The 25977-nt window shown below is 35.5% G+C and overlaps 1 protein-coding gene and 1 pseudogene across 6 annotated transcripts in view; one reads left to right on the top strand and one right to left on the bottom strand.

Annotated features, from left to right (window-relative positions):
• Positions 1-25977, top strand: part of Hr3 (Hormone receptor 3) — a 116183-nt gene that overhangs the window by 14134 nt on the left and 76072 nt on the right. For 3 of the 6 annotated variants that reach the window (XR_001101781.2, XM_012378796.2, XM_012378791.2), the window contains exon 1: positions 22570-25901. The exons of 1 other annotated variant lie outside the window; for it this stretch is intronic. Coding sequence is in view for 4 of the 5 variants with exons in the window: in XM_012378796.2 (XP_012234219.1) it covers positions 25727-25901 (175 nt within the window). In the remaining variant the exon portion in view is untranslated. Of the gene's footprint in view, positions 1-6368; positions 7678-22561; positions 25902-25977 lie in introns of those variants that run through there. 2 more of the 6 variants (XM_067349578.1, XM_067349581.1) reach the window with 2 other exon arrangements.
• LOC136998218 (uncharacterized) lies at positions 20616-22598 on the bottom strand (annotated as a pseudogene).

The following is a 25977-nucleotide window of genomic DNA, read 5'->3' as shown; positions in this document are numbered from 1 at the left end:
TTCACTACAAATTTTTGTACTAGTTCTTGTTCATTTAATAACTATTATTCAAAATATCGTTTTAAAATATTCTAAGAGAATGCTTTGCATGTTATTATAATTTAAAAACGAGTCAAAATATATCCCTTTAGACACAATTAAAATATAAAATGCAAGGTTAAAAGATCTATGTAAAAAGTAACAAAAAATTACATGTTTAGAAGTATTACATATAAAATTATAGAAAATGTGTATATTAACTTTATTTATAATAAAACAACACATTTGTAATAAAGTATTCAATATTACATTTTCGATAATTTTACTCCAAGGCGGTATGAATGGAAGGAAGTGCAACAGTTGCTGACGTCCTGCATACAAGTTTCAACTTCACAAAGAATAAAGCGCAATACTTGTAGTACAAGGCGCTAGAAGATTTACATATTTATGGACGGACTTATTACCTGAAGCGCGTGTACGGTTGCCGTACGAGGCATTACAAGCGGGTGCGATGTACCGTTGATCGCCGTGGGCGTCACAGCTTTGCTCTCCTCTCCTCTCCACCAGTTTCTTCTCATCTCAGCATCCGTCCCGTACGGAATATAATTCCCGATGGATTCGAAGAATCAAACATGTTCGTGATGATGTCCGACCGCGTCCAAAATTACAGGGCGCACTGTGCTGCATGAGCATTTCGATTAGGGCTATTTGCAAGCATACTCTTGCGCATTCGATTGCGATTCGAAGGTTTAATGTCGATGTAATTCGATTATAAAGTAGATAGGGAAAAGATAAAACTCATAAAATAAGATACAAATTTTAAAATTAACAGTAAATAAATTAATTTAAATTCTTGACGCATTAAATGTTCAAATAGAACGATGATAAATTATATTAGATTAATCAGTTGTCCTACATTTTATTGATTTTTAATCTAAAGGAACTTGTTATAAAAATCTACAAAGTGTTACAAAAAATATTCGCAAAATTTCCTTCTGATTTTGAAAGTTTATACATCGCGCAATAACTTTGACAACACATGTACAGAATAAAGAATCTTTGATGAAATTGCGAAAGCAAAATAAAAAAGATGCGCGGAATTTACAAAACAAATTTCATTATATGCGAAGGCGAACGATTTGTAGTAATGAATGTGAGACACAAGAAGCAAATAACGGATCATGAATTTTATGAAGAACATGTACGCAAAAATGTATGAACCGTGACATTGCTTTTTCTAAAAATTTCAATTTATTTGTAAACTTTGCGAATATCGATTTTACACATCAAAACTCTCTGACATCATGATAAAAGATATTGACATGATTTGCATAACGTTATATGTCATACAAATCATGTCAATAGATAAATATAAATAAAAACTATATAAATTATCTTGCAGAAACCATAAGTAGTACAAGTATTGTACAAGTAAAGTTCTCGAAGATGAAAAAGAGTCTTTAAAACAAGGGGGAACATTAATATAACAACTAACAAAAAATAAATTTCGAATGAGTATATGTCTAAACAATAAAACGCTATATTAACTTATTCATTACTTTATTATTACAATAATTTATATTACAGTAGTAATTGATACTGCTATTACAATTTGATTTATTTGATAATATTTGCAATAATCGTCTGCTAAATCATCATTGAAAAAACTACGCAAGATTATTATTATTATTAATTTCCGCAGTTCAAAATAATTAACGTTTCTATTGTAAAATTAACTTTTTTTTTAATATGTAAGAATATTGCACATAAAATCAAAACTAAAGTCGAAAAATTTTAAACGTGTACTACAACGATAGATGTAAATGACCGACCATGAACCTTAAAACCATCAAAGTATGAAGCAGCGATAGGACAAAGCACTGTAAAGTTCAATATCCGAAATACACACATAGTTATACTTCGCTTCGATCATGGTTAGGAACCGTTAGATATTCTTTTTTTATTATGATGACGTGTACTCTTTATTGACAGAATCACTCTTTTAAGGAGGAATGCTAATGCCATTCATCGAGCCTAAAATCAAATTAAAATAATAGTTTAAATTTTTCAAACGGCTTTTTTCTGATTTTTAAATATTGACTATATATACAATATTAATTGTAGTGTAATTTAAATATTAACATTAGAAACTTTAAATTTTTTTGTACGGTTAATAATATCTATGATGGGTTACTTCGAAATAATTAGGTCACAGAAAATTAACGACCTATTGCTTCCAACATAATTACTTATTTTTTTATTTATTCAAATATTCTTTATATTTTAATTTTTTAATTAAAAAATGCCAAGCAAAAATAAACGAATCCGAAGTCACGACTTATAAAATCAGTTGTATCATATTTTTTTTATCAAACTTGAAAGGAATTAGACCGTTCAATTCTAATATTCGTCATAATTACAAAACTGCAAAGACATGTGTTCCGGTACAAAAGGATTAATAATGCAGTAAAGTAGCAAATAAATACCGAATATAAACTCATTAAGATTACAACATGACATACAACATTTAATACTATAATAAAGAGAGATACCGCTGTACCACACACATATACAACACACACATATACAACACACACACTAGCTTTATAATTTCTGCGGGCATGAATCATTCGTCGATTATGATTAACTGGTTCGTGTAATAATTAGAAATAATTTTACTTGTAAATCGTAATAAATTTTATAAAATTAATTTAAAAAATCAACAAATTACTGAAAGAAATGACGACAACAATTTGTGATTGTTCCTAAAGTAATGTTTTTGTTATACTTATATTATTGATTTTACTATTTAGTCAGAATATAGTTAAAGCTTAAATTTTGTATTATATAACGATATAACATGTCAAATTTGATCATGAAAACCTGACTTCATAATCGTAACAAAAAAAATGATGATAATAAACGATATTCCGCAACATATAGTTATTAAACTAATAATAAAAACAATTAAAGCTAGTAACCTGATTTTTCGCAAATTAAATTTTCAAATAGCAATAACTCGAAACTACAAAATTGCGCATTTGTGGTTTTGGCATAAACGCGACGTTACATGTTTTTCTCTTTAAGTAGAATATATTTTTTGGTGTTTTTATAAAAATTAAATCAGTTGTATTCTATTGTGCGTAAATAATAAATTTGTTAGTTTATTAGTTAAGAATAATCAACAAGGATCTTTTCGTAGAAATAAAAATGTTGAAACGTGTAATTTTATATTGATGGGACTAAACAATGTTGCACTGTTGCTAACATCTGAATTGGTACCTCGGCAACGGTGGTACGGCGGTGTACCAAGAGAAATAAACAGATTGTTATTGCTCGAGCCGCTCTGCAGCGCGATATTATCATAAAATACCGGTTCCCAAGCTATCGGTCACGGTATCCCACGGAAAATTAAAAAACGAGCTCCGTACGCGCGATAGCCACGAATTACGACTGTCCGTGAACCCCGAGAATGATTTCATCGACGGTGGGGATGCTGTACCGCTATGTGTTACATCGTCAATCTGCCTCCCCTCCCACCACCCCTTCTCACTCCTTGCAGTCGTGCCCCCTCCTCATCACAATTTTCGCAGTCGGGGGCACAACGGTTACGTTTTACCGTTGCGAGCCGCTTGTTCGCTCGCGCGGTATCCGTACTGCGGTTGCGGCTCCGGCGTCCGGTATCTTCGCTCTCCCGCACGCCTACTCGCGCGAGAAGCGAGATTTTGCGCGCGCCCGATTCAGCAGCTCCCGTGCGCGCATATTCGGGCAAGCGAATTTATGAACGCGCCTATTTGGCCGAAGAATCTTTGCAAGCACCTTAATTACACCGGTAATCCTTACGTTTTAATTTGCAAACTTTTGCATTTTTTGCAATTTTTCTAGCAACCTTGTAAACTAGATGTTCAAACACAAAAAAAATTGATACTAAACTGGCAACATAATCAAATCGCTATTAAGAAAAAAGTTCAAGAAAGTTCAGGAACGTTACGAAGAAATTCTGTTTCCAGCATTAATTTTTATGCATCTTGTACTATGTTGCGTAATGAATGCAAACTCCGGCATATTACGCTATGTGATGTTTATTCATTGTTACGCGTAACAGCGAACGTGCGGGTCAAGAAAATACAGCAAGAGCGGTATCGAAAGAACGGAACCGAAGAGCAGACCTTCACCTTCGAATGACTAAAGCTTTCCCGCCAGATATACGCCAATAGCACATCGCCAGCTCGCTACGGGGTTGCGCGCGGCTCAAATCGATCATTGTTTCCGGTAACATCAACGTCAATGACGCATCCACGTCGCACGCAAGAAAAATCAAAACTTCATCGACGATGCAAAATATCATTAAGTGCATACAATTTCCACAGATTCTACTCTATTTGACAACTTAATCGTTGAATAAACCTTTACATACACAAGTAATATCGAAAATCGATTGATATAACCCGAGTATATAACCCAAACAGAATAAGCAGAATTGGGAAGGAAATAAAGTATTACAGGCTAGAAAATTCATTCAGCTTGTTTCAAAATATGTGGAAATATGTGGATTCCAGGATCTATAATTTAATACCTGGTAGTAAGCGTTTTGCAAGAGTCGAACTAGCCTTGGGTTTGGCACCAAAGACTGGCGTAAGGTCAACGACCATCGGAATATTCACGTTCGGCCGACGAACGATCATCGGGCACGGTCCGAGCGAATCTCCAGGCCTGAGATTATCGCGCATTCAAGGGTACGAAAGACACGACGAATCGATTTTGCCGAACAGCAAATCTCGATCCTTTGTTTCCCACTGACACGACATACCTTCTTTCTTACATTTGGCGTTGAAAATTAAGAAGCTATAAGTGTGAAACATCCGGAATAACAAATATAATTTTGTTTCCTTAAAGAAAAGAAGATAAATAATAATATAGGGACATAAATGATCAAAATAAAAATAAAATGTACAAAATATTTCTTAATATATAAAAATGGTGATAAAATCAAAAACAACAAAACAGAGATAAAACTAATTAAGATTACTAGTAAATTTAAGATCCGAAAACAACAAGACTTATGTTCGATTGTTTTTTTTTTTTTTAAACAAGCGTTTAATTTCTAAATTAAAAATGCAAATCTGTGTAGAACAAGATCTGTAATATGACAAAAAAATAGGTGGTCTTGTCATAAAATAGGTTGCTTAACGTTAAAAAAAATATTATTTGGACTTTGGTAATTTTATTTTATATGTCAGTTAAGATTGAATACATAATATTCTAGTAAAAGGATGCTATCTTATTACCTGACCAGTTTACTTCGTGGACCTGAATCCATTCAATTATTATCTCCCTATAGGGAGACCTTTTGTTTGCGCAATTCCTACTATTAATGTCGAAATACTTAGAACTTAAAAATACTTAGAACGATATTATAGCCAAACCAATACCAATGAAATTAAAAATATGTTTTTTCTAAAGGATGTACAAATTACCTAATACAATATTAAACAATTTTTTTTATTTTAATAAAAGATTAATTAATATGTGACCGTTTAATATTCTAATTATTAATTTTTTATCAGGCAAACAATTAAAGTATTAAAAATTTATAAAATGTTAAATATTGCAAAGTTAATTTCTTGTTAGATTTTACTTATTATCGTTATTTGGCCTTTTATTCCGTTAAATATCAAGAGTTTATATTTTTGATTACTTCACATTTCTCTTGCGCTTAATGCATGACGGATTCGTGAAGGGTGGCACCCTACGGACGAATAACGGTACTCGGCGAGACCGAATGACGCTCATCACAAAAGAGATACGTATGCAAGCGGCCAAAGCGGCGGTGGCTACAAAGATGAGGAGAACAAAATGCTAGAAGCGCGCGGAGACGGAGGTACAGAGATAAAGAAAGGAACTCAAAGAAGGTAGAAGAGAGCATTAAGAGGCGCAAGAAATAAAAGAAAGATGAGAATGCATGAGAGAACAGAGAAGCGGAAAAACATTAGAGAAAAAGAAGAGAGAAGAAAATGAAACAAGTGGAAGAAGAAAGTATTGAAAGGAATAGAAAGCTGGTACTCCGCGCAAAAACAAAATTGACAAAAAGGAAAACGCAGAAAGTCAAAATAAAAATGAAGGAAGGATGAAAAACCAAAAGGATAAAAAGGTAGGAAAAGGAGGAGAAGGAAAGAACACAAGGAGGGCCACGAAGAGGAAGAAACAGTAGTTTTTGGTGGGAGATGAAGAAAGACCGCTCATTTATGTTACCACATGTCTGGTAGGGGCACGCGAACGTCAACGAGCCGGTGGTGGAGGCGGAAGAGTGAACCGGTGAACCCACGTAGAGGGGGCAGGGTGACGGCGGCAGCGGCGGCGGCGGCGGCGGCGGCGGCCGACGGTGGTGAGGGTACGACAAGCAGCACCGTGCGCGAGCACCTGTGGATCTCCGCGTCGCGGTAGAGTCACTCACCAGCTACCACCACCGGACCACCGCCGAACCTCGAGGTGTACAGGAAGGTGTAGAATCGAACGGAAACGGTACGGTTGCGCGCAACAAAGATACGGTGGCAGAAGGAGGCGAGGAAGATCCGAGAAACCTGAGCAAACAGTCGAATTTCACACAGACACGTAGCGGTCATTGCCGAGGAAGCGTGTGACAAGGGTGTTCGCGGCGACCTTATCAGCCGCGTTGGCGTTGTTGAAGAAGAGGTAATCCGTTTCTGATTAGGCGTGTGTAAAGATCCGATCTTTTTGGGGAATATCGAAAAAAAAAACAAGTGGATAAGAAGATGAACGAGGATATTATCTAAGGAGTGTGTTAACGGAAGCAATTCTTGTACGACGAGACAAAGACAGCCGCAATCGCGAAAGAATACACATCGTTAAGTGAAAATTTGGAGTTATAGTGATACGCAAGAATCAAAGATCGTCTTTCTTAAAATCGTATACATTAATACATACATTCGGATGTGATCTCTAAATGATTTCAAGATTTAACCGCAATCCGTGTTGAACTTTTCAACCCGCAGTCGCAATTTGTCGGTTCGTAATAGCGCCGGATTCAAAAGCGGTGTCGTTGTTGTCGTGGGAACGCATCGTATTCGCGAAGCGCAACGAATTCGCTCCCGAACGATCAGATAATTCAATAATCGAGTCGATATTGGCGCAAAGCTAATTCTATATTTTTTTAACGCAATTTTTAATTATTCAATTCATCGAGCCAATTCGAGTTAATAATTATTTAAAAAGATCACAATTATAGATATTACACGAAAAGACGGAAAGAGTACAAAATTTTTTACAATTCACACAGCTAAAATTTGTATCTTTGAGACTCGAAGAGTGTCACGAAAGAAAGAAAAGAATAAGATCGAATGTGTAAACGTGTGAACCAAGAAAATTATAGGTGTAAGACAAAGTCGTGATCGACCCTCGATCGAGCGTCGTGACGCTCGACGTCAATATGTGCCGGAGACGTGTTCTTTGATCTCTGATCCTGAGAACGGAAGTGTGGATGCGGTTGAATGAGAAACCGATCGAAAAGACGGACCGGAAAAGACGGAATTGTTCTTAACGCGCACAGTGATTAACGGATTTACTTAAGTGGGTGATAAGTGAGAGAGTCGAGGTGAGATAAGAGCGATTTTTGGCAGAGGCGAACGTGTTGGATACCAGGATATGCAATCTCGGACAAGATGCCTAGCACGATAAGAGGTGAGTGACACGTTACATCAGTTTATCAAGATAAAAAAGATTTTATGTGAGCCAAGCCTCATAACGAGGGTCTGGTGGCTCTTCTTGTGCTATAAAATACTGTATTTTATTTTTTAATTTGCTCAGCGCGTCAATTCTTTAATAATAATTACAAAATGAGATGATCGCATAACGTTGCGCGTTTTTGTATCAATTTTTTTTTTCATTTGAATGTCTTTGTTGACGGTGAAACTTGTGTTGGACGTAGAGGGGTTAAATTGCGGAAAGTTCTGCAAGAGATAAAAGCGAATCCGAGTATGTGGATTTAATGGGCGCCATCAAAGATTTACACGGCATCAATCCTTTGAACGCTTTAACCCTTTCGCCGCGGCCGACTGATCCAGCAAAAAAGAGGTTCACATTCTTTTTTGCAATATGCTAGGCTGGATTACTTATAAATAAAATTAAAAAAACACACTTTATATAACGTATAATTATGTCTACGCGAACAACGTCATGTCCTTGTAAAAGTTATGGCAAATTGACAGAAGCAGGCCTCGATGTAACATTCATCAAACATCTATTGCCATCTCAAAATTATTGAAATGCAAATTTTTGAGCTGACGAGTTAATAATTATTTTGCATAAATTATTTTTTGTAATATTTAACATGTATCATATATTTAATACTTTGCGGTATATCATATAAATTAATTTAATTTATGACAATGTGGCATCTATAAAATGCATAATTGTTTTTCGCTAAATTTATTATCCTTTTATTCATATTAAAAATTTTTTAATTATTTCTTTTATTTTATTAAACTTTAAAATCAATGTTACAAAACAATTTCCATTTATATGCTGCATAAAATTACAATACTAAAAAATTCGATATACACAATATCTTGGAAAGGGAATAATTAAGATTTCACAATGTATAGCCAGTAGAGCTCTTCGTTAACGTTGCTTGAATTTAAACGATATATATAGCTTCTCTTCGTTTTCTCTGAAAGAATTAAACTGGTGAATCAATCTCAAATTATTCAAAACTGTACGTAGGCAGCAGAAAAGAATATTGAATCAGAATAAAAAAAGGACTGACTAGAGAGAAATAAGCTCGTTCGTAAAAGGTAACAGTACACGATGTTGCGGTCACGATGGCAGGGTCACTCGAGGTCAGTAACACACTGACGACGTGGTCGCGTAATCCGCGACGTTCTTCTGCCTGCGAGATTCATCGAGTGTGCGCTCTTCAATGTCTTCATCCGCGAGTATCTACTTCTACATCTCGAGATTATTTGCTTGATAGTCTTCGTCGTGAATAACCAAATCTCCATTGATCATTTAGTGTGATTAAAAGTTGATTCCGTCAAGAAATGCGACAAAGCGGCAATTGTTTTAATAAATTGATACAATTTTAGAAGTCACTTTTATATGAACAAAATTTTTTTGGACGTAACTGCAAAAAATATGTATGTTTTACGCAGAAAATTTTTTTTAAAAAGAAAAAATTAATTGCTGCTTAAAAATAAAAAACCAAGGGTACATATTTTTGAGTTTATATAATATTTATCACACGCATTTACATTCGGTGACGCACAAATATTGTTATTGCTATTGATCGTATTCCCTGACGGTTATGATATATCATCATTACGTGTCGACTAACCCCCCATCCCCTTATGAATAATTATAGCTAGTATAATTTGAAATATCCCTTTCAAATACAATACGTGACAAATTTCACCCAAAAATAAACTAACCCGGCAATATTTAATTACTTTATTATGAGAAGATTAACGTTTGAAAAACATGGGTAATTATCTAATAATAAGTTGATCAAATGCAGCATACATTATGAAGCCGTTTATTTATGCCGCCTATTCCAATAAATACGTGAAAATTAAATTGACTGATGACTCATTTATCGTCACAAATTAAACTGCCATTTTTAATTGATTTATTCCGCAAATTATCGAAAAATCAAGTGAGATGCTATATTACGTAAACAATGTAAATAATTTTACTCATATAATTCATATAATTCATGATAATCAAGAATCTGCCAAGTATCGCTTGAATGAATTAAATAAAGTATTAGGTTATATCGGTGTTCCTCTCCAAAGAGGCGAATATATCAGTGGAAACTTGTCTACCTGTTTTCTTCCGTTGAAATATTTAAATTTTATAGTTAAATCTTTTATTTCTATATTTTTCTTTATGTGCATTAAGACGTTTATAAACTAATAAAATTACAAAATAATTGTGAATATTTTATAGAATCAAATTTGATCATAATATGTGATTGCAAAATAAAAGCAAAATATACAACATAGAATTTAAAAAAAAAAACTAAAAATATAAAAAAAATAAGAAAAATACCGATAATCACGTTCTGAGCACTCGTATAGCACATGTAAAAATTAAATGACTCGATACAGACAAGTTAATATTAAAAGAATGCACGTCGAAGCAAATACACGTGTCGAATTACACCAATAAGCTGAAAACGATATCTACGTCATTTCAATGCAAAATCATGCAAAGATGAAGATAAGCAGATTTAAGCAAAACATACTAAGCAATATACTAAGCTAATACTACTACTAAAAATATAAAAAAAGATGCATGAATAAAAAGCAAATTGCAAAAGATTGAAAAATGGCATCTGAAATTTCTGAGAAATTACTGAAAGAAGTAAAAGAACCGGATCTACTTTGAGAAGTGTTACGCAACCGAGAATTAAGCATAGAAGAAAAAAAACGGGCGGAGAGAATGGAAAAAGAGACCTCCAAAAGTGGAGGAAGGGTTAGGATCAGGAAGCTACGAGTGAAGGGAAAGGAAGGACGGATAGAGAAAAGAAATTCTCTTTCTGCGACAGGTGGCAAAGACCTTGGTAAACTTAAGGGCGTTGCGATCGATTACCTAACTGGGGACGTGGCCGTGAAGCGGATTTCGGTTCCTGATGGGCCCCGGCGCCCATTGCTCGCTTCCCGAACTAACATAAGCGTCGACAGGCTTGCCGCACGATACATGAACAAAAGCAAAGGGTCAATGAACTCTCCGAGTGTACACCACACGCACGCACGCACGCATGTGGTTCCTCCTCGCGTTCGTGCGCTCTCCGTCTTTGTCCTCGGCTCTCCCCATTTTTCTTTATCCTTATCGCAGTACGCGATATAGATGTCGTGGACGAAATTTCGGCGTTGAGTGTAGAAGGGTTTATTCAAGCCGGTGAGAATGGGAGTAAATTGAGATGTGTAAAAAAAAAAAACTATTGTGTATAAGATAGAAAGATGAAATCCGCCCAGCTTCACATGGCATTGTGTCGTATTTTTCCGTGAGGTGAAATGATATCAGGCACTATGAAAATTCATGACACAAATAGCTATGAAAATTCAGGGTTGCCATGTTGCGATATCGAAAAATGAAGGCGTCATACTGCAGTGACATGCAGTCAAGTGTAGAGAGATTCAGCGTCACGTGAAAATAAATTCACAATATAGACAAACAGCAATTTTTTATATAGTTGTTAGTGTACATTTTTATTAATTTTGCTCATTAAAAAATGAAATATTCAAATTTTATTAAGAGTTAATCTATTTTGTAAAGGTATTAGAAATTTTATTCTAGTTTAGGTATAAATAAATTAACGACATTTTCGCAAATATCTTCTATTTCTTTGGTTTTATAAAAATTAATTTTGAATATGATAAATTTGAGAAAAACGAAACGTGTAAATATAGTTTGTTAAAACAGGATGAGTGCTGCCAGTAAAATCAATCATTAGAGTTTATCTGTCTTGCTGTCCGAGATATAATTAAATAATACAGGCCCATTAGCAGTGATCAATGCAAACGTCTTTTTTACTGAGTTTTTAATTTACACAAATAGAAGAATAAATATATTTCACAAATTAACAATGGCTTGATAAAAATTTGATAATTAGAAATATATACTACAGCTTGATTAAATCATATGAATCTAATTAATCAATTTTATTATTGGCAATTTTAATAAAATAACGTTTATTTATAATAATAACCATTCAGTTTTCTAAATATTATATAAAGCTTAATAAAATTTATAAAGCTTAATAAAGCATTATAAATACAATTTATTGACAAATATAATAATTACGTGCGGAAAATAAATTCACTTATATGCAATTAAATATGCCGCAATATAATAATAACAATAATTATAATTTACATTGTTTTATAATATATTGAAAAATATTCCGCTTTGTATAAAACAACGCGAATAAGAGAATGTAGGATAACAATGTAAGATGTTCAAACGACAAACAGCAACGACAATATGTTCTTTTCATAATTACAAAATATAGACGGTCTCTTATATTGGCGAACGAGTCACCTGCACGTCACGAATCCCCTGCCACTGACTTCAAAGGATATAAAATCACCCCATTAATCTATAGTTCTCCAGAACGCGCGAGAATGAAAGAGGGCGGTAACCCCGGATATTTATTTATATCAGCGCAAGTTGTGTAAGTATGGCCTGACCGATGTAAAGACATTACTCAAGCACGTCGCATCGCGCATATCGAAACGCACGAAGGGTATAAGCAGGCGATGAACCGAGCCTGTATATGTCGATAGGAGCCTCTACCCAAATTACGCTGCCGGGTACCGTTATAGTAGGCCCATGACCGAGCGATTCTGAGCGATTCTGAGCGAGTTGAAGCGAGTTCGACTGATCGTCTTGCAGTACTTCTTGCCATACTTTAAGCTACAATTGAAAGATCCATAAATTCTTTCGGGAAGACGTCACAATAGGCTTATTATCAATTATATTATGAAATAATGACTTTGCTACAATAAATTGTAAAGAACTGCTATATATAAAGAACGGAACTAACTGTAAGATTCTTTTACATCTGAAATAGTAGCATAAATTAAAAATACATCTACATGGAATAATTTAATTACTGCAAGATTTTAAAACGTTAATATATAATATTTATTATTAGTCAAAAATACAAATAATGTATAATAAATAATAAATATTATATATGTAGATATTATTGTATCTATTCAATATTATAACATGTAGATTTGTTAATAAATTTGGCATCGAGTTTTCCTAAATAAAAATTAATGGCAGGCTCTTGCGCAAAACGTAATAGATGCAAATAGACGCGTATCTTCTTTAAGTAATATACAACACATCTTCATCGCGTCGAAAAAATTAGACCATATTGAAGAAGTGTTGCAATTATTTACAGGGCAAATACTATCACTATTTCACATAGCATTCATTACTACGCGCGACTAGTCAACCAACAATACTACGAAAATCATCTAAGTATCAATAGAAATTTTTCTTTCTGCATTCCGCTGCTTACGCTACGTGAATATATTTTTCTTAATATTCCAAAATTATTATAGACCATTGATCTTGATAGTAGCACAACATATTTTGTAATATTATTAAACGTATTAAATATAATAAGAAATATTTAAATCAACTATATGTTAGAAGGAAATTTCCAATTAAGTAGAATATCATTTTGCAAACCTTTACAAACATTTCAATGATATCTTTAACAATAGCAATTTTCAAAATAATGTTGATCTTAAGAAGTGTCTTTCTCTATCACGCAACATCGATACTTTCGCTCATCTCCGTATATCGATGTATTGGCGTAACAACCCCATGGGTGACGCACGCGCACGTATATTAGCGAGCCTGCGTAACTATGTGCGTAATTGCGCCACTCGTCGCGCCTCTCCCTCCCTCTCTCTCTCTCTCTCTCTACCTATCTACCTATCTACCTACCTACCTACCTACCTACCTAACTCAAAACCAGGCTCCTTCGCTTCTTCGTTCTCCGGTCATTGAACTCACACGACTCGTTCAACCCACCAGCTGTTTCTTACTACTCCACCCCACCCGCCTCGTGTCTCATCTTACCCTCCTCCTCCTCTCTACGCTATTTCTACTACACTATTACTACTACGTTTCATTCTGAGCCGACCCTGGACTGTATCTCTTCCAACACCTTCACGATCTACGCCACCGTTCTCCGACCTGTCGTGCCCTCATGCGAAATAATCTAAGAATGACACACGGCTGCCCCGTCCCCCCTCTCTCTTTTTTAAACAAAATTTTTTTTTTAAGAAGTTTTTATCCCTTAACACGCAGACCTCCACTGTACATATAAACTGAGAATTAAGAAAGTTTTAATATTTTTAGTCAAATTTTTTTCTTGAAATTTTTTAATAAAGAATATTCTTAAAAAATATGTATTTTTGTTTGAGAGTGAGAATCTCGGAAGCCGATCTCTAAATATTTCAAGACATAATTTACATGTTACATTCACACACACACACACACACACGCGCGCGCGCGCACACACACACAGTTATTGTACATAGAATACCTTTTCTTAACTAAGAAAAAACATGTTTAATAAAAAGAAGTTGTTTATTATAATAAAATGATACGATAAGATGATAATGTATGATACAAATTGTCTATTGAAACTAATAATTTTGTGCACGAAGGCTATAACAATTTAATTACTTCTTCTGATAATAGAAGGATTCTGAAAATTCTGCTGACATTCGCGTTTCCAAACGAGTTCTTTCACCTCCTGATTACCGAAAAGAAAGAGAAGAACAACATATGCGAGCAAAAAGGTCGTTTGGCCTCCGAGATTCTCATTCAACAAGACTCAAGCAGGAAAATCCGTTAGCTCGATTGCGAGTTCGTTGGCCGTTAACGTGCGTTAATGCTGTATCGATCAACGAAGAATTCGAAGATAAAGCGATTTGGATCTACACACTGTAATTAACTCTTCCGTGACAATTACACAGCCACAGAAGCATTAAAGACTTTATGCTAAAGAAATCTATATCAAAATCTAACGATATCAAAGGCAAATTAACTAATTAACTAATTAATTAATTAATAATGTTAAATAATGATTAAATGAAAAAATTATGTTTAAATTTATACATACAATAATTCATATTTCTGTCATTGAGTACAATTATATGTAACTCATTCCAAATTAAAAATACATTTTTGTTTACACATAACTCGCAGATAAACTCGCTTTTATATTTTCAAGTCAAAATTTTAAAAATGATACTTTTTTTTATTTTTTACCAGACTCAAATATTTAAAGATAAAAAGAACCGTGTTAAACAAAATAAAATAAATGCAAACAAAACTGCAGAAATATTTGATTTTTTTAAATTTAATTAGAGTTGGAAGAAAAAGTATCTCGAAAAATCGTTTGAAGCAATTTGAGAAACGGTACGCGCGATAGCGGGAACGCTTACTCATAATGACACAATAGCTTTGGCTCGGTCACTGCCACATCCGTGACTCATAGAACGATATCTCCTCTCTTCTGGATACAGTTCTGGTTGAGCGTTGCTGTTGAACGCGTAAGGTCGCGGAGGGGAAGGTCGAGCCCACGTTCAACGCCCTTTCACGTATTTCGATCTTACTCGGCACACGCAACGATAATATCGACATAGTATGACTGAATGATAGTGACATAACGCATATCTAAATAGATAACAAAACAATTAGAATTATTAATTTGTCCGAAACAAGCTTTTAAGTATGCTTGTTTCAACATGTTTATTTACTCATTATTTCTGCATCATAAATGTCTCATTGATTACATACAAACATATGTTATCTAAATTTTCCAAATTTATTTTTTATTAGATCATAATTCTTAAAATTTTGTATGCAATAATATTGTTTAAAACAAAGGATATATGTATCAAAGAAACATGTAGTAAAATATATATCAAGATGACACGATAATTTCACACGATTTTTCCTCAGTTTAGCAATGGAATGCAAGACAAAATAAGAAATGGGATGGTAGATATAATCGATCATATTGAATTAAATCATAAACATAAAAATTGAAAAGTGAAATAAAATCGCAACAAAGCAATATATAAATCGGATTTTTTATTTTTGAGTGTAAATGTACAAATCGATCAATAGAAGTGTAATAGTCTACGAATTGTACACACACAAATGTATCATAGTACACGCTATATACAACATCATACTTTTAAGCCACTTTTATCATTGAATATGATTTTCAATTTCTGGCAAAAGCTCTAGAACTTTGTGTCAAAAAAATGATATGAGTATTTAAAACGTATCGATAATCGCAATCCGATGGTCCAATCACCAAATCGAAGCCGTGACGGGCCAAAAAAGTGACGCGAGCGCGAACGAGCGAATCGTTGCGTCGGCAGGTATTCGATAGCACTGCAAGGGTCGTCGACCGCAGGTGTTACGCGCCCGTTCGCTCGGCCCGCTCGGCTTGTCCTCGCCGAAATTTGCGCTCTCCCTCTCCTATTCCGGAGAGAGAAAGACCGTCAAAATTCGCGGACGCAGCTCATGAAACGCTCCCTTCGCGATTACGCATACACCGAGGCATACGTTTTGCGGTTCTTTGAACATATTTTAGGAATATCATGATGACTAATCATGAAGAGAACGGTAAACATGTGAATTACAATGGCCGATACCATGAGTTATCAAATAATCATTGGACATCAGTCAGTGGAATCAAATAAATTTTGTCACAATTTGATATGTGTTGAAGATGCTATAATCTAGTTTATGTAATATTTAATATTCAAAAAATTATTATTTTTTAAATTGTTACATTCTTTTCAATGGTACCTCAAATCGCGAAGATGTAATTCTGAGCACGAAAAAATAATATTTATGAACTCTTTACAAAATTGATTGTTATGATAAATTGATTTAGAAATATTATATTTATAGGATATTTTGAAGTTATTACAATTCTAAATATAAATTGCGAATAAATATATCAATCTTATCTCATCAATTTAAGTCTAACATTAGCATGAAAACAATGAACAAGGTATAATCTCGTATCATAGCTTGCCACAATGGACATGCGAGCACGCTTGTCTCCTCAGACATTCCCTTTGCTCATAGAAAAAAAAACTCCAATGACGAGAGAGAATGGCCCGGAAGAAAACCCGTAGGCGTTAGTAATTAACCCTTTGTCTTCGATGGTATGTATAGGGCGATACTCAACTTTATGCCGCTTTTTGCGCGCTCTATTATAATGTATACATGTGACAGTACATCAATCACGACGATACACGACGCGCATGTGATGTCCGTCGCGTGGTTGAACCGCGAAGGGTCGACAAAAATTCCTTGGCCAGCATCTACCAGGAACAAAGAGAGGGATTGTGGCGGTTCATAAAACACAAAGAATGAACGGGATGAACAGCGGGAACTTTAGGCAAGTCCGCGGCAAAGTCACCAGCCGTTGCTCACCTCCGCGAGTGCTCACCTCCACGAACCTCGTCTGGAGGGCATTGACCCTTCTCGCCACCACGTGGCGGGAGAGCGATGTCTCTCCTTCGCGTCGAAGCACCTTACCTGCCTGATTTGAAGTAACCACCCGGCCGTGAACCTTCTTAGGGCCATCCGTTTATTTTACCCCCTCTCTTTCATTCTTTCCCACTCTCTGTCATTCATTGTCACTCTAGAACTCTCTTTGGCATACCGCTCTACCGGTGTACGTGTCCATCTATTTGCACGTAGGCAGGTCGAGCAGCTGATAACAAATCGATGATTATATAATCAACTAAGTACTAATAAGAAACTAATTACGGTTTAAATTAGAAGCTGCTCTGGTTATGAATATATTGTCAAATTTAAGGCAATCTTGAAAATGGTTTGTCCCAATGCGCTATGATTAAATTATTATTTTGATTTAATCGCTAATTAGCATATTGAATAATATTTACCGTCTTCTTGTGACTATTAGAGCTCGCAACCTCGACAGAAATAAGATCAAGTATACAATTACACACATTCTTTGAGGAATGGATAATTCCATGTAACAGATTAACATTGAAAAATTTTAATAAAGCATTAGATGTTAACTAAAACTAAAAAATTAGTAAGATTTCTATTGTCATTTAATTTATAATTATAATTCAAAATATAAAAAATCGTATCATATAATTACATAATTGATACATTTTATAGCAATTTTTATTATTTCGAAACGTAAATCAAATTTCTGTAGCTTCTCTCTTTCACTCTTTCCCTTAAATCAATTTGAGAAAGATAACTGAATAACAAGAAAACAGTAATATCTGTGCAAGTGTACGAATCCATTCCTTTTCCTCTCAATGACTTAATTTGCAAGCTGCTAATTGAGCAAGAATAGCGGACAACAGACAGAAATGACTTCTCGATGACGCGGCGAGTTAATCGTAAATTTTTCAGCGCGAGTGATGTCAGCAATCCGCGATTCAAAAATATTCACATCGTCATTAGTACGTCGTCGTAGCGATTGCATCTGCATTTTTTCCGCTTCCGCGACGTCGCATGACGCGGTTTCCGAGCGGCGCATTCCGTTTAGTACGTGTCAGCGACACGGAGATACACGGCGGCGTTCGCGCCAGAGAGTATCGAGATGGAGACGAATGACCGGAACCCACGCATATTCCCTTATCGGGCGAGGATCTTCCGCGGCCTCCCTCACTTCCGTCTCTGCGCACAGTGTTTATGTCGAGATAATAAAAGCAAAATTCGCGGGATGATTCCAGGAAACCGAAGCGTACACAAAGAATCAAAGGATTTATGAATCCAACGGTCTCTAAAGAGAATTTACAAATCAAAGATCCATGGACGATATACCAAGTCCTTTATTAATATAAAAGCATGTAACAGATATCTAGAATGGAAATTTTTCATCATTTGTACAAAACAAAATACATAAATAGTCGGATTTATGCATGCGATGATAGAAAAAAGATGAAAATAATATGAAAAATATTATATTATTAACGTAAAAACAGAACAAGATCAAAAGGCGCTTTGCAAAGTTTTGAATTAAATTTTCCACAGAAGAGAATCCAATTTATATTTATATAAAACTTAAATATACAAATTTTATTCATTGCAATAAATTATTAATATAATTGTAATTATTAATAATATGTTTAAATTGTATATTAATGCTAAACTTGAAAACATTCTATTAATCAAATATCTGACGTGTTCATTCATAATCCCTTATCGCGTGCACGAAATGCGCGCCAACTGTTATTTTTTTTTGCTGTGCAACCTGTCGAATTCATATGCCAGCTTTGTTTTCCTGCGCTTCCTGCACTCTCCCGGGCGCACAGGGTCGACGATCCTCCGGAGGATGATTATTAAGCGCGGTCGCGTTGCGTGGACCTTCGGTAAACGGCCGCGGTTCGTGCAGCAAAGTGCACTGACCGCAGATAGAAACACGTGGACGCGGGCCGCGTCGGCAGGCGAACAGAGGGTGTGGGAAGGAGAGGTCCGGGTTGAGGGGTGGGGTGGAGGCCGGAGGGGGGTGGAAGGGCCCGGTGATTTTAACCGGAGGTCTTCGCGCCATGCTCGCTCGCCGCGCCGAGCAGGAGCGATTTTGCGAAACACTTGAGCATCGTGCCGCATTGCGCTGATTTGTCTGTTGACTCGGTGCCGTTCGATTTTGTACATAAAAGATAGTGTGTAAGAACAAACGCCTTAAACGATAACGGTACAATCGGTTCAAACAAGAAAATTGTTGGACTATTTATAAATTATTGATGCCCGAGATTAATGTTTTAAAAAATATCATATATAAATTAAAATAAGAATTTTTTAAGTTTTTCAAATATCTATCTAGAATTTAAAACACTATTCACTTTTTAATTAAGATATTTACCTAGAATTTAACAGCTTTTTAAATTCTAGGTAAATATTTTAATTAAAAATATCTTGAAGGTAAAAGTAAATATCTTTAATCACAAACTAATTATCATTAAAAAAATTTTTGTCACTAACGAAGCAAAAAAATATGCGTGTTATTTATTTGTAAAAGATTTTTAACTCAAAATATCTGAGTTATCAAATCTTATAGAAGAAGCAGATATCAATTCACAATTTGACCTCTTATCTATGTTAATCTTAGAATACATGCATATTTAATACTGTTCTCTTTGTATTGTATATATATAAAAGTTTTTATCTTTTGTAAATTATATTTTATATCTCAAACTAGTATTTTTTTCCTTTATTTGAAATTGCATTTGTGTGAAACTATTTCAGTAATTAATGTAAAATGTTTATATTGTAACTGTTTTAAATCGTTTACGAGCTCTATTACTCTCATATTACTCTCGATTATAACGACTATGCGTGTCTGTCAGCATATAAAACTTGAGAATAAAGTAGAGAATAAATTAGGGACAACTAATAGAAAAAATGTTGCTACTGATTGTGAGCGATTCGTTGCACGCGATGAAAGCTTATCGAGACGTACATCGGCTCGCATGAAACGAAACATCCGCAAATCGGAATCGTACTTACGCACGCACGCACGCATGAAAAGCTTAACGGCAAACGGTATAAAACTAGCGGGAAACGCGATTCTAACCCACTCGCCTTGATTCATGCGGAAAGTCACGGTTGTTTTGGCCCGATTTACTTTTACAAACTCGATCGTGCAATGCACTAAGCACATTTTGGAATCATGTGCGTCAATTTTTTTATCGCTCAGTTTAGTCTAATCTAATTAACAAGAGACAAAAACTTCGTATTCTCGTTAATTTCCTTTAAAAAATATTTAATAATTTTTCTGAACAAAATTATCTTTATATTTTGAAAAATGATTGATTCTCCTCTTGTTAAATTTAATGTAATGTATAATTTTACAACTCTTTTTCACATACACGTTTTATAAAATATATTTTTTATTAAATACAAACTTAGATTTTCCAATAAAAATCAAACAAATCTAACGAGAAAAGTATGGTTAATAATCTACAATCACTTTGTTAGAAATAGAAACACATTTAATAATTAACTCCATTTGTTATTAAATATATTTTTTCTGCCAAATTGATTATGTACCAATAATCATTTACCTCATTAACCTTATTTAATAAATTTAAATACTTTTAATTTTTGAATGCTTTGTCAATTTTGTTCAATATTTTTGAAATATGCCTAAACATATATACATCGCGCGCGTATTATATATGCCTTATTTTAATTTTTCTTTTTAACTGCCTACTTACTATAAATTAATTTAATAAAAATAAAATTATTTCAATTTATTTATATTAATAGCTTAACAATTTATTACCTCATCTCTGTATAATGCTTTGATCATTAAACTCCTCAACAAACTTTCGATAAAAATAAATCACACATAATGACACATTTAGAGATGTCGCACATGCAGATAAAAATAGTTTCTCTACACGCGTCAAGCATTTTAATTTAAAGCACGTCGTAGAATTTATCTCCACGCGAGAAACGCTCCTCCCTCTTCTTCGCCCCTTTCTCCATCGTCTTTTATACATCTTCCTCCTTTTCCGCTTCCTAACCACGCCAGTTCTCTATCGCTGTGACGTAACACAGCAAGGTCTTACGGTATCTCCGGCAAACGGGCCCACATTACGTGAGTATCCGTACACGCGACCCGCATGTCCCTAAGTATCTGCGTAGAAGATCCGCTAACTGTGTCTTCTCCTCGTATATCCTTCTTCGTAGCGCAAACGGCTTCTTACTCATTCAGGCAGAGCATTGTAAACAGAAAAATAATATAAATTAAATTTTTTTAATTAAATTTTTTTATTTTTTACATGTGAAATAAGTAATTTTTCCGATAATTATCCTACAATTTCTATACATATTTAACCAAATGTTAATTGTAACTTGAAAAATAAATATTGTATAGAATACTCTAAGAATAAGTAATAATATTTCATTTTTTACATATACATTTACTTATAAATTATATTTATAAGTAACGCAATAATAAATTTTATAATTTATTTGAATTTAAAATGCTTAAAATAATCAACTTATAATATTTTAATCGTAAAAAATTTATTAAGATAACGCTGGAATTAAAAAGGTAACTAAATATTCATTCCGAGTTTCTGTCGAAATAAACCAGTTTTCCCTTGATCAATGGCCGCGTCGGTCGCGCCGTGAGTTCATCGGCTGCTGTTGTTCGGCGATCGGCGCGCGCGGCTGGCCCGACAGGTGAGCGGCGCGGCGCGCACGTACGCGTGTATACATATGTGAGATACAGTTAGGAGTACCGTTCTGAAAATGCAACGGCTCACGTCTCGCGCCGGGCTCGATGCGAAGTTCTCCGTGGCCCGAAGGAGAAGGCCCATTTCGCGCGCGATTCCCCTCCGTTCGCCATCCCGGAGATGGTTTTTAATGCGAAACGGACACGCTTGAGTCGCAGATCCGTTTAAAAGGGTGCGCGATAACGGTAGCGCGATATTCACTAAGGCATGCGATAAAAACGTGATAAAAATTTTTACGAAAATATATGGAACGGAATTTTTCTTTTTTTTGTGTGTTTAAATATTAAAGTTAAGTCATTTGACGATGAAAAATTTTCTTGACTGTATTCTTTATCTTTGTAAATTATAAATAAATACAAAAAATTCAGATTATCTTTAGAAGATAAAAATTATTATTGTATTAAAGGATTTATTGAACGAAAATTTTACAAAATGTTTAGTCATAATTGCTCCAATAACAAAAGTATTTTGGAATTTCGACGTTTCTCGACAAACACACAATACCTTTCTATTTTGTCAATTATTTATTGATGGACAGCTGAATATTTAATAAGAAATCGTTGCCCTCAGTATTTAGATCGTGTCCGTCATCGAAAGAGAAAATGGAGGCAGTGGGGATTTCGTGGCGGGGAAAATAATAGACAGGCAGCATCGCAGCCTGTCCTATCGTTTATCCGATAAGACTATCCTCCAACTCGGGCTAGTAACGCGATCGAAGGAAGGGTAGCAAAGTCGTGCGGGAGTCGCACATGCGCAAAGGTGCACCACCCCTGAATCGTGCAAAGGCCGCTATACACTAGATCTATCCATTCACACACACGAAGAATCCCTCGTACTTAATTCAATCCCATAATCACGCTACTTCAATACTTTTGTAATTATATTTCTTATATAAACATATTCATATTTAATATTGTTAGAAAAAAATTATTCAACATTAAAATAAATATGATAAAGACTATTAAATACATTGTATAAAACAAGCACAAACGTAAACTGTTCAAATATACGATTTTATTTCATCTAAATCATCGAAAAAAAACTCAGTTGTAAAATGCAGAAATAAACAACAGAATTACAAAGTACAATAAAATGCAAGATATAGTAATATATTGTAATATAAAAAAATCATAATAGAATAATGTAATTTTTATGAAGAAATTTATTATATGTATTCTTGATGCAAAATACTATTACGCTTTTCAATATTTCAAATTATCATCATTATCAATCATTTATTATTTATTTATATTGCTATTAATTGTGTACTATTTTATCTTTTTGTACATTCTTTGCTTTATATCGTAACTTAAATAATAATCTCAGCCTAAAGAAAGCCATTCCATCCTGTCACAAATATTGTACAGAAATGGAAATTGATCGCTAGCTAGTGTAATCCGGACGAGTGGCGGTGGCAAGGGTTCCGGGGGCGCAATGAGGCTGCTCGGGGGCGAGTCAAGTCTGCGAATGCCATCTGGTAGCGGTTGGTGCAAGCAGGAGCCACTGGTGCCCCGCAAAGTGCATAGCGCCGAAACGAAAGGAAGGCAGGAAGAAAGAAGGGTTTAAATCTGGGAACGAGAACTCATCGGGGTTTTTTCCTCAATGACCAATCCCGGGGATACGCAGGATTACTCATTGCGTGCGCGATTCGTTGCCAACGAAAAAGTAACGTGCCTTCCTCCGTGACAAGCTGCGAGCCGCCGCTTCCATCATCGGCGAGCACGACGGGCGACGATGTGAACCACGAGGCGCTCGAAACAACCCTGAGCTTGTCGCGTTTTCCTGGAGGTACCTTTTAAAATATCCGAGTGCGTCAGCTTGTTTCCCTCCGACATCAGTTTTGCCGGTGATCACGTAAAAATCTGAACGTTTCACATCGAACGAGATAACGCTCCAAGTTGTTAAGAAAGAGTTGTTGATCGTCAACGGAGATAACACGTTCCGTTAATATCCCGAAAAAAAAAAAAAAAAAAACTCGGACAGTCGCAGTTAGCGTCGATGATATCGGAATACGACACCCGAGGACAAAGAATAATTCACGCTTTGAAGATATCTTCGGCTTTGTAGTGATAAATCGAGGATGTTAGTGATAGACGAAATCAATGTGACAGCAACCAACGAAGGAGAAGTATACGGATAATCATGTTGGAAGGACTATCGGTGATAGTATTCCGTCGGGAGTGCGAAAATATCTTGCCGCGTGCGAGGCCTGGTAGTCGGTGGTGAGATATCGACCGTAGCTGCCGAATTAATCGTCGAAGGTCGCAGAGCACTGCCTCGCTTCGCTGTCCTTCGCTTCGCATCGGATGATCCGACAATCTCGAAATCTGTGATCCGCACGAAGGACAAGTCCGATGACCGACAATCATGGTCAGACGTAGATCCTTGAGCGATACCTGTCAGCCTACCGATCGCGCAAAATCACAAAGTACCTTGTTTTCCCAGTTCAAGCTCTCTCTACCTGCTGATGCCCGTGACGGTATAGAGCAAACAATCTAATGGCGATTTCTATAAAAGCGTTACATGCATTTATCAGCAGTCGTCGCAACTGTTTGGCAATAAATACAGCTTGTGTATAAAAGGTGGAGGATGAAATTGTCCTCGTGCGTCTAACTCAAGCCTGTTCAAACATATTCGTCATAATTGGCAACCAGAAAACCAGTTGCCAAGTCATGTAACGTGCTTCGTGGAACCTGCAATTGTTAAAATCGATCGTTACAATCATTATAATCGTTAAAATCGATTTCCGCGTTAACACGAAATTGTTATATTTATAAACAATCGTTCGCTACCGATTGTTCGAAGTAAGCTATTGTTCAAGTTTCTCGTGTTTTGGCAATAGTGTTTGCACTTAAATTATCCAGTCGGTCGGACAGATCGAACTCGCGCCGGGTCTAAGGACTTCGACCGCTACGCTCCCTCACTGTTTCGAGGCTGCGCGTGAAGGAAACGCGTGGTTGAATCGAAGCGACCCTCTCCGAACGAGACCTACTGACCTATCGACTCGGCGGGCTGCCACTCGAGGCCGCCCCAACTATCCCTGTTTCATATTTTTCTCCCTGATGTTTATTGTTGTTGCTCCTTTCTTCCTAACCCAGCCTGCAGTTCGATTTTTCCTATTTTTTAACACACCAAAAAAGTTAATCACTTTATTCATGAGTACACAAATTTTCCTTTAAATGCTCTAAATAAAAGAGATCAACTTCAAAAGTTTCCAATAGTACACAGCGATATTAAACGGTTTTCCAAAATCCGTCTTTTTTTATTTTTTATTGCGTTTTATCAAATTACTTTTGCATCGTGTTTTGAAACTGACGAATCAAATAGATTATATCTCACGAAGATGAATCGAAACAAATATTTATTTGTTGAAAAATCAATCAAAGACAGATATGTCAAGATTGAGATCAAAATTCTATCGGACGTCGATGCATTATATCAATGTGTTGTAAAACTGTGACGTAAGAACCGTTAATAACGAACATGATAAAATAAACAACAATATCCGATAAAATAAACAACAATATCCGATAAAATACAAGCAACAAAATTGAGAAGCACGAAAGATTAAGAAGAGCAAAAATAGTACGAAACGTTCACGCTTTAAGAGAAAAAGAAGCTTAAAAGAGTTCATTTTTTTAAATATTCAAATGATGGTTCCGGTGATTATAAGAAGATGCAAATAAATCTATATTGAACCGCAATAAACACGTGAATATTTACATATGGACAAGCATATAATGGGATAGAAATCTAAACCAAGTACTCGAGTGATCTCGAAATCGACTGTAGATTGTACGAACAATTCGTCTCGTTGCTGGCCTCGGCGCAACGCAACGACAACGACGCTGTCTTCGGCAGTAACATCAAACGTAGAAATGCCATAGTTCGTATTAAAGTACTTTTGCTGGAAGCAAACACACACATTCGCGTGAAAAATGGCTGAAAGCGCGGCGAGTCCAGGCACCGTACACGTCGCTGCGAACAGTCCGCAGCAACAGCAACAACCGCAACAGCAACAATCGCAACAGCCTCAGCAGCAGCAACAGCAGACGCAACAGCCTCCGGATATAAGCAGTTCACAGCTGACTTCTCCGCCAATTACGGGAACAGGTATGGGCGTGAATACAGAAAATTGTTTGAGATTTTCTTTGAGCCTGATGTCAACTTTATTTCTTATTATCGCTAA

This window comes from Linepithema humile, chromosome 2 (assembly GCF_040581485.1).
Source record: "Linepithema humile isolate Giens D197 chromosome 2, Lhum_UNIL_v1.0, whole genome shotgun sequence".
NCBI classification, from domain to species: Eukaryota; Metazoa; Arthropoda; class Insecta; order Hymenoptera; family Formicidae; genus Linepithema; species Linepithema humile.
This window is presented reverse-complemented; position numbering and strand designations above follow the sequence as displayed.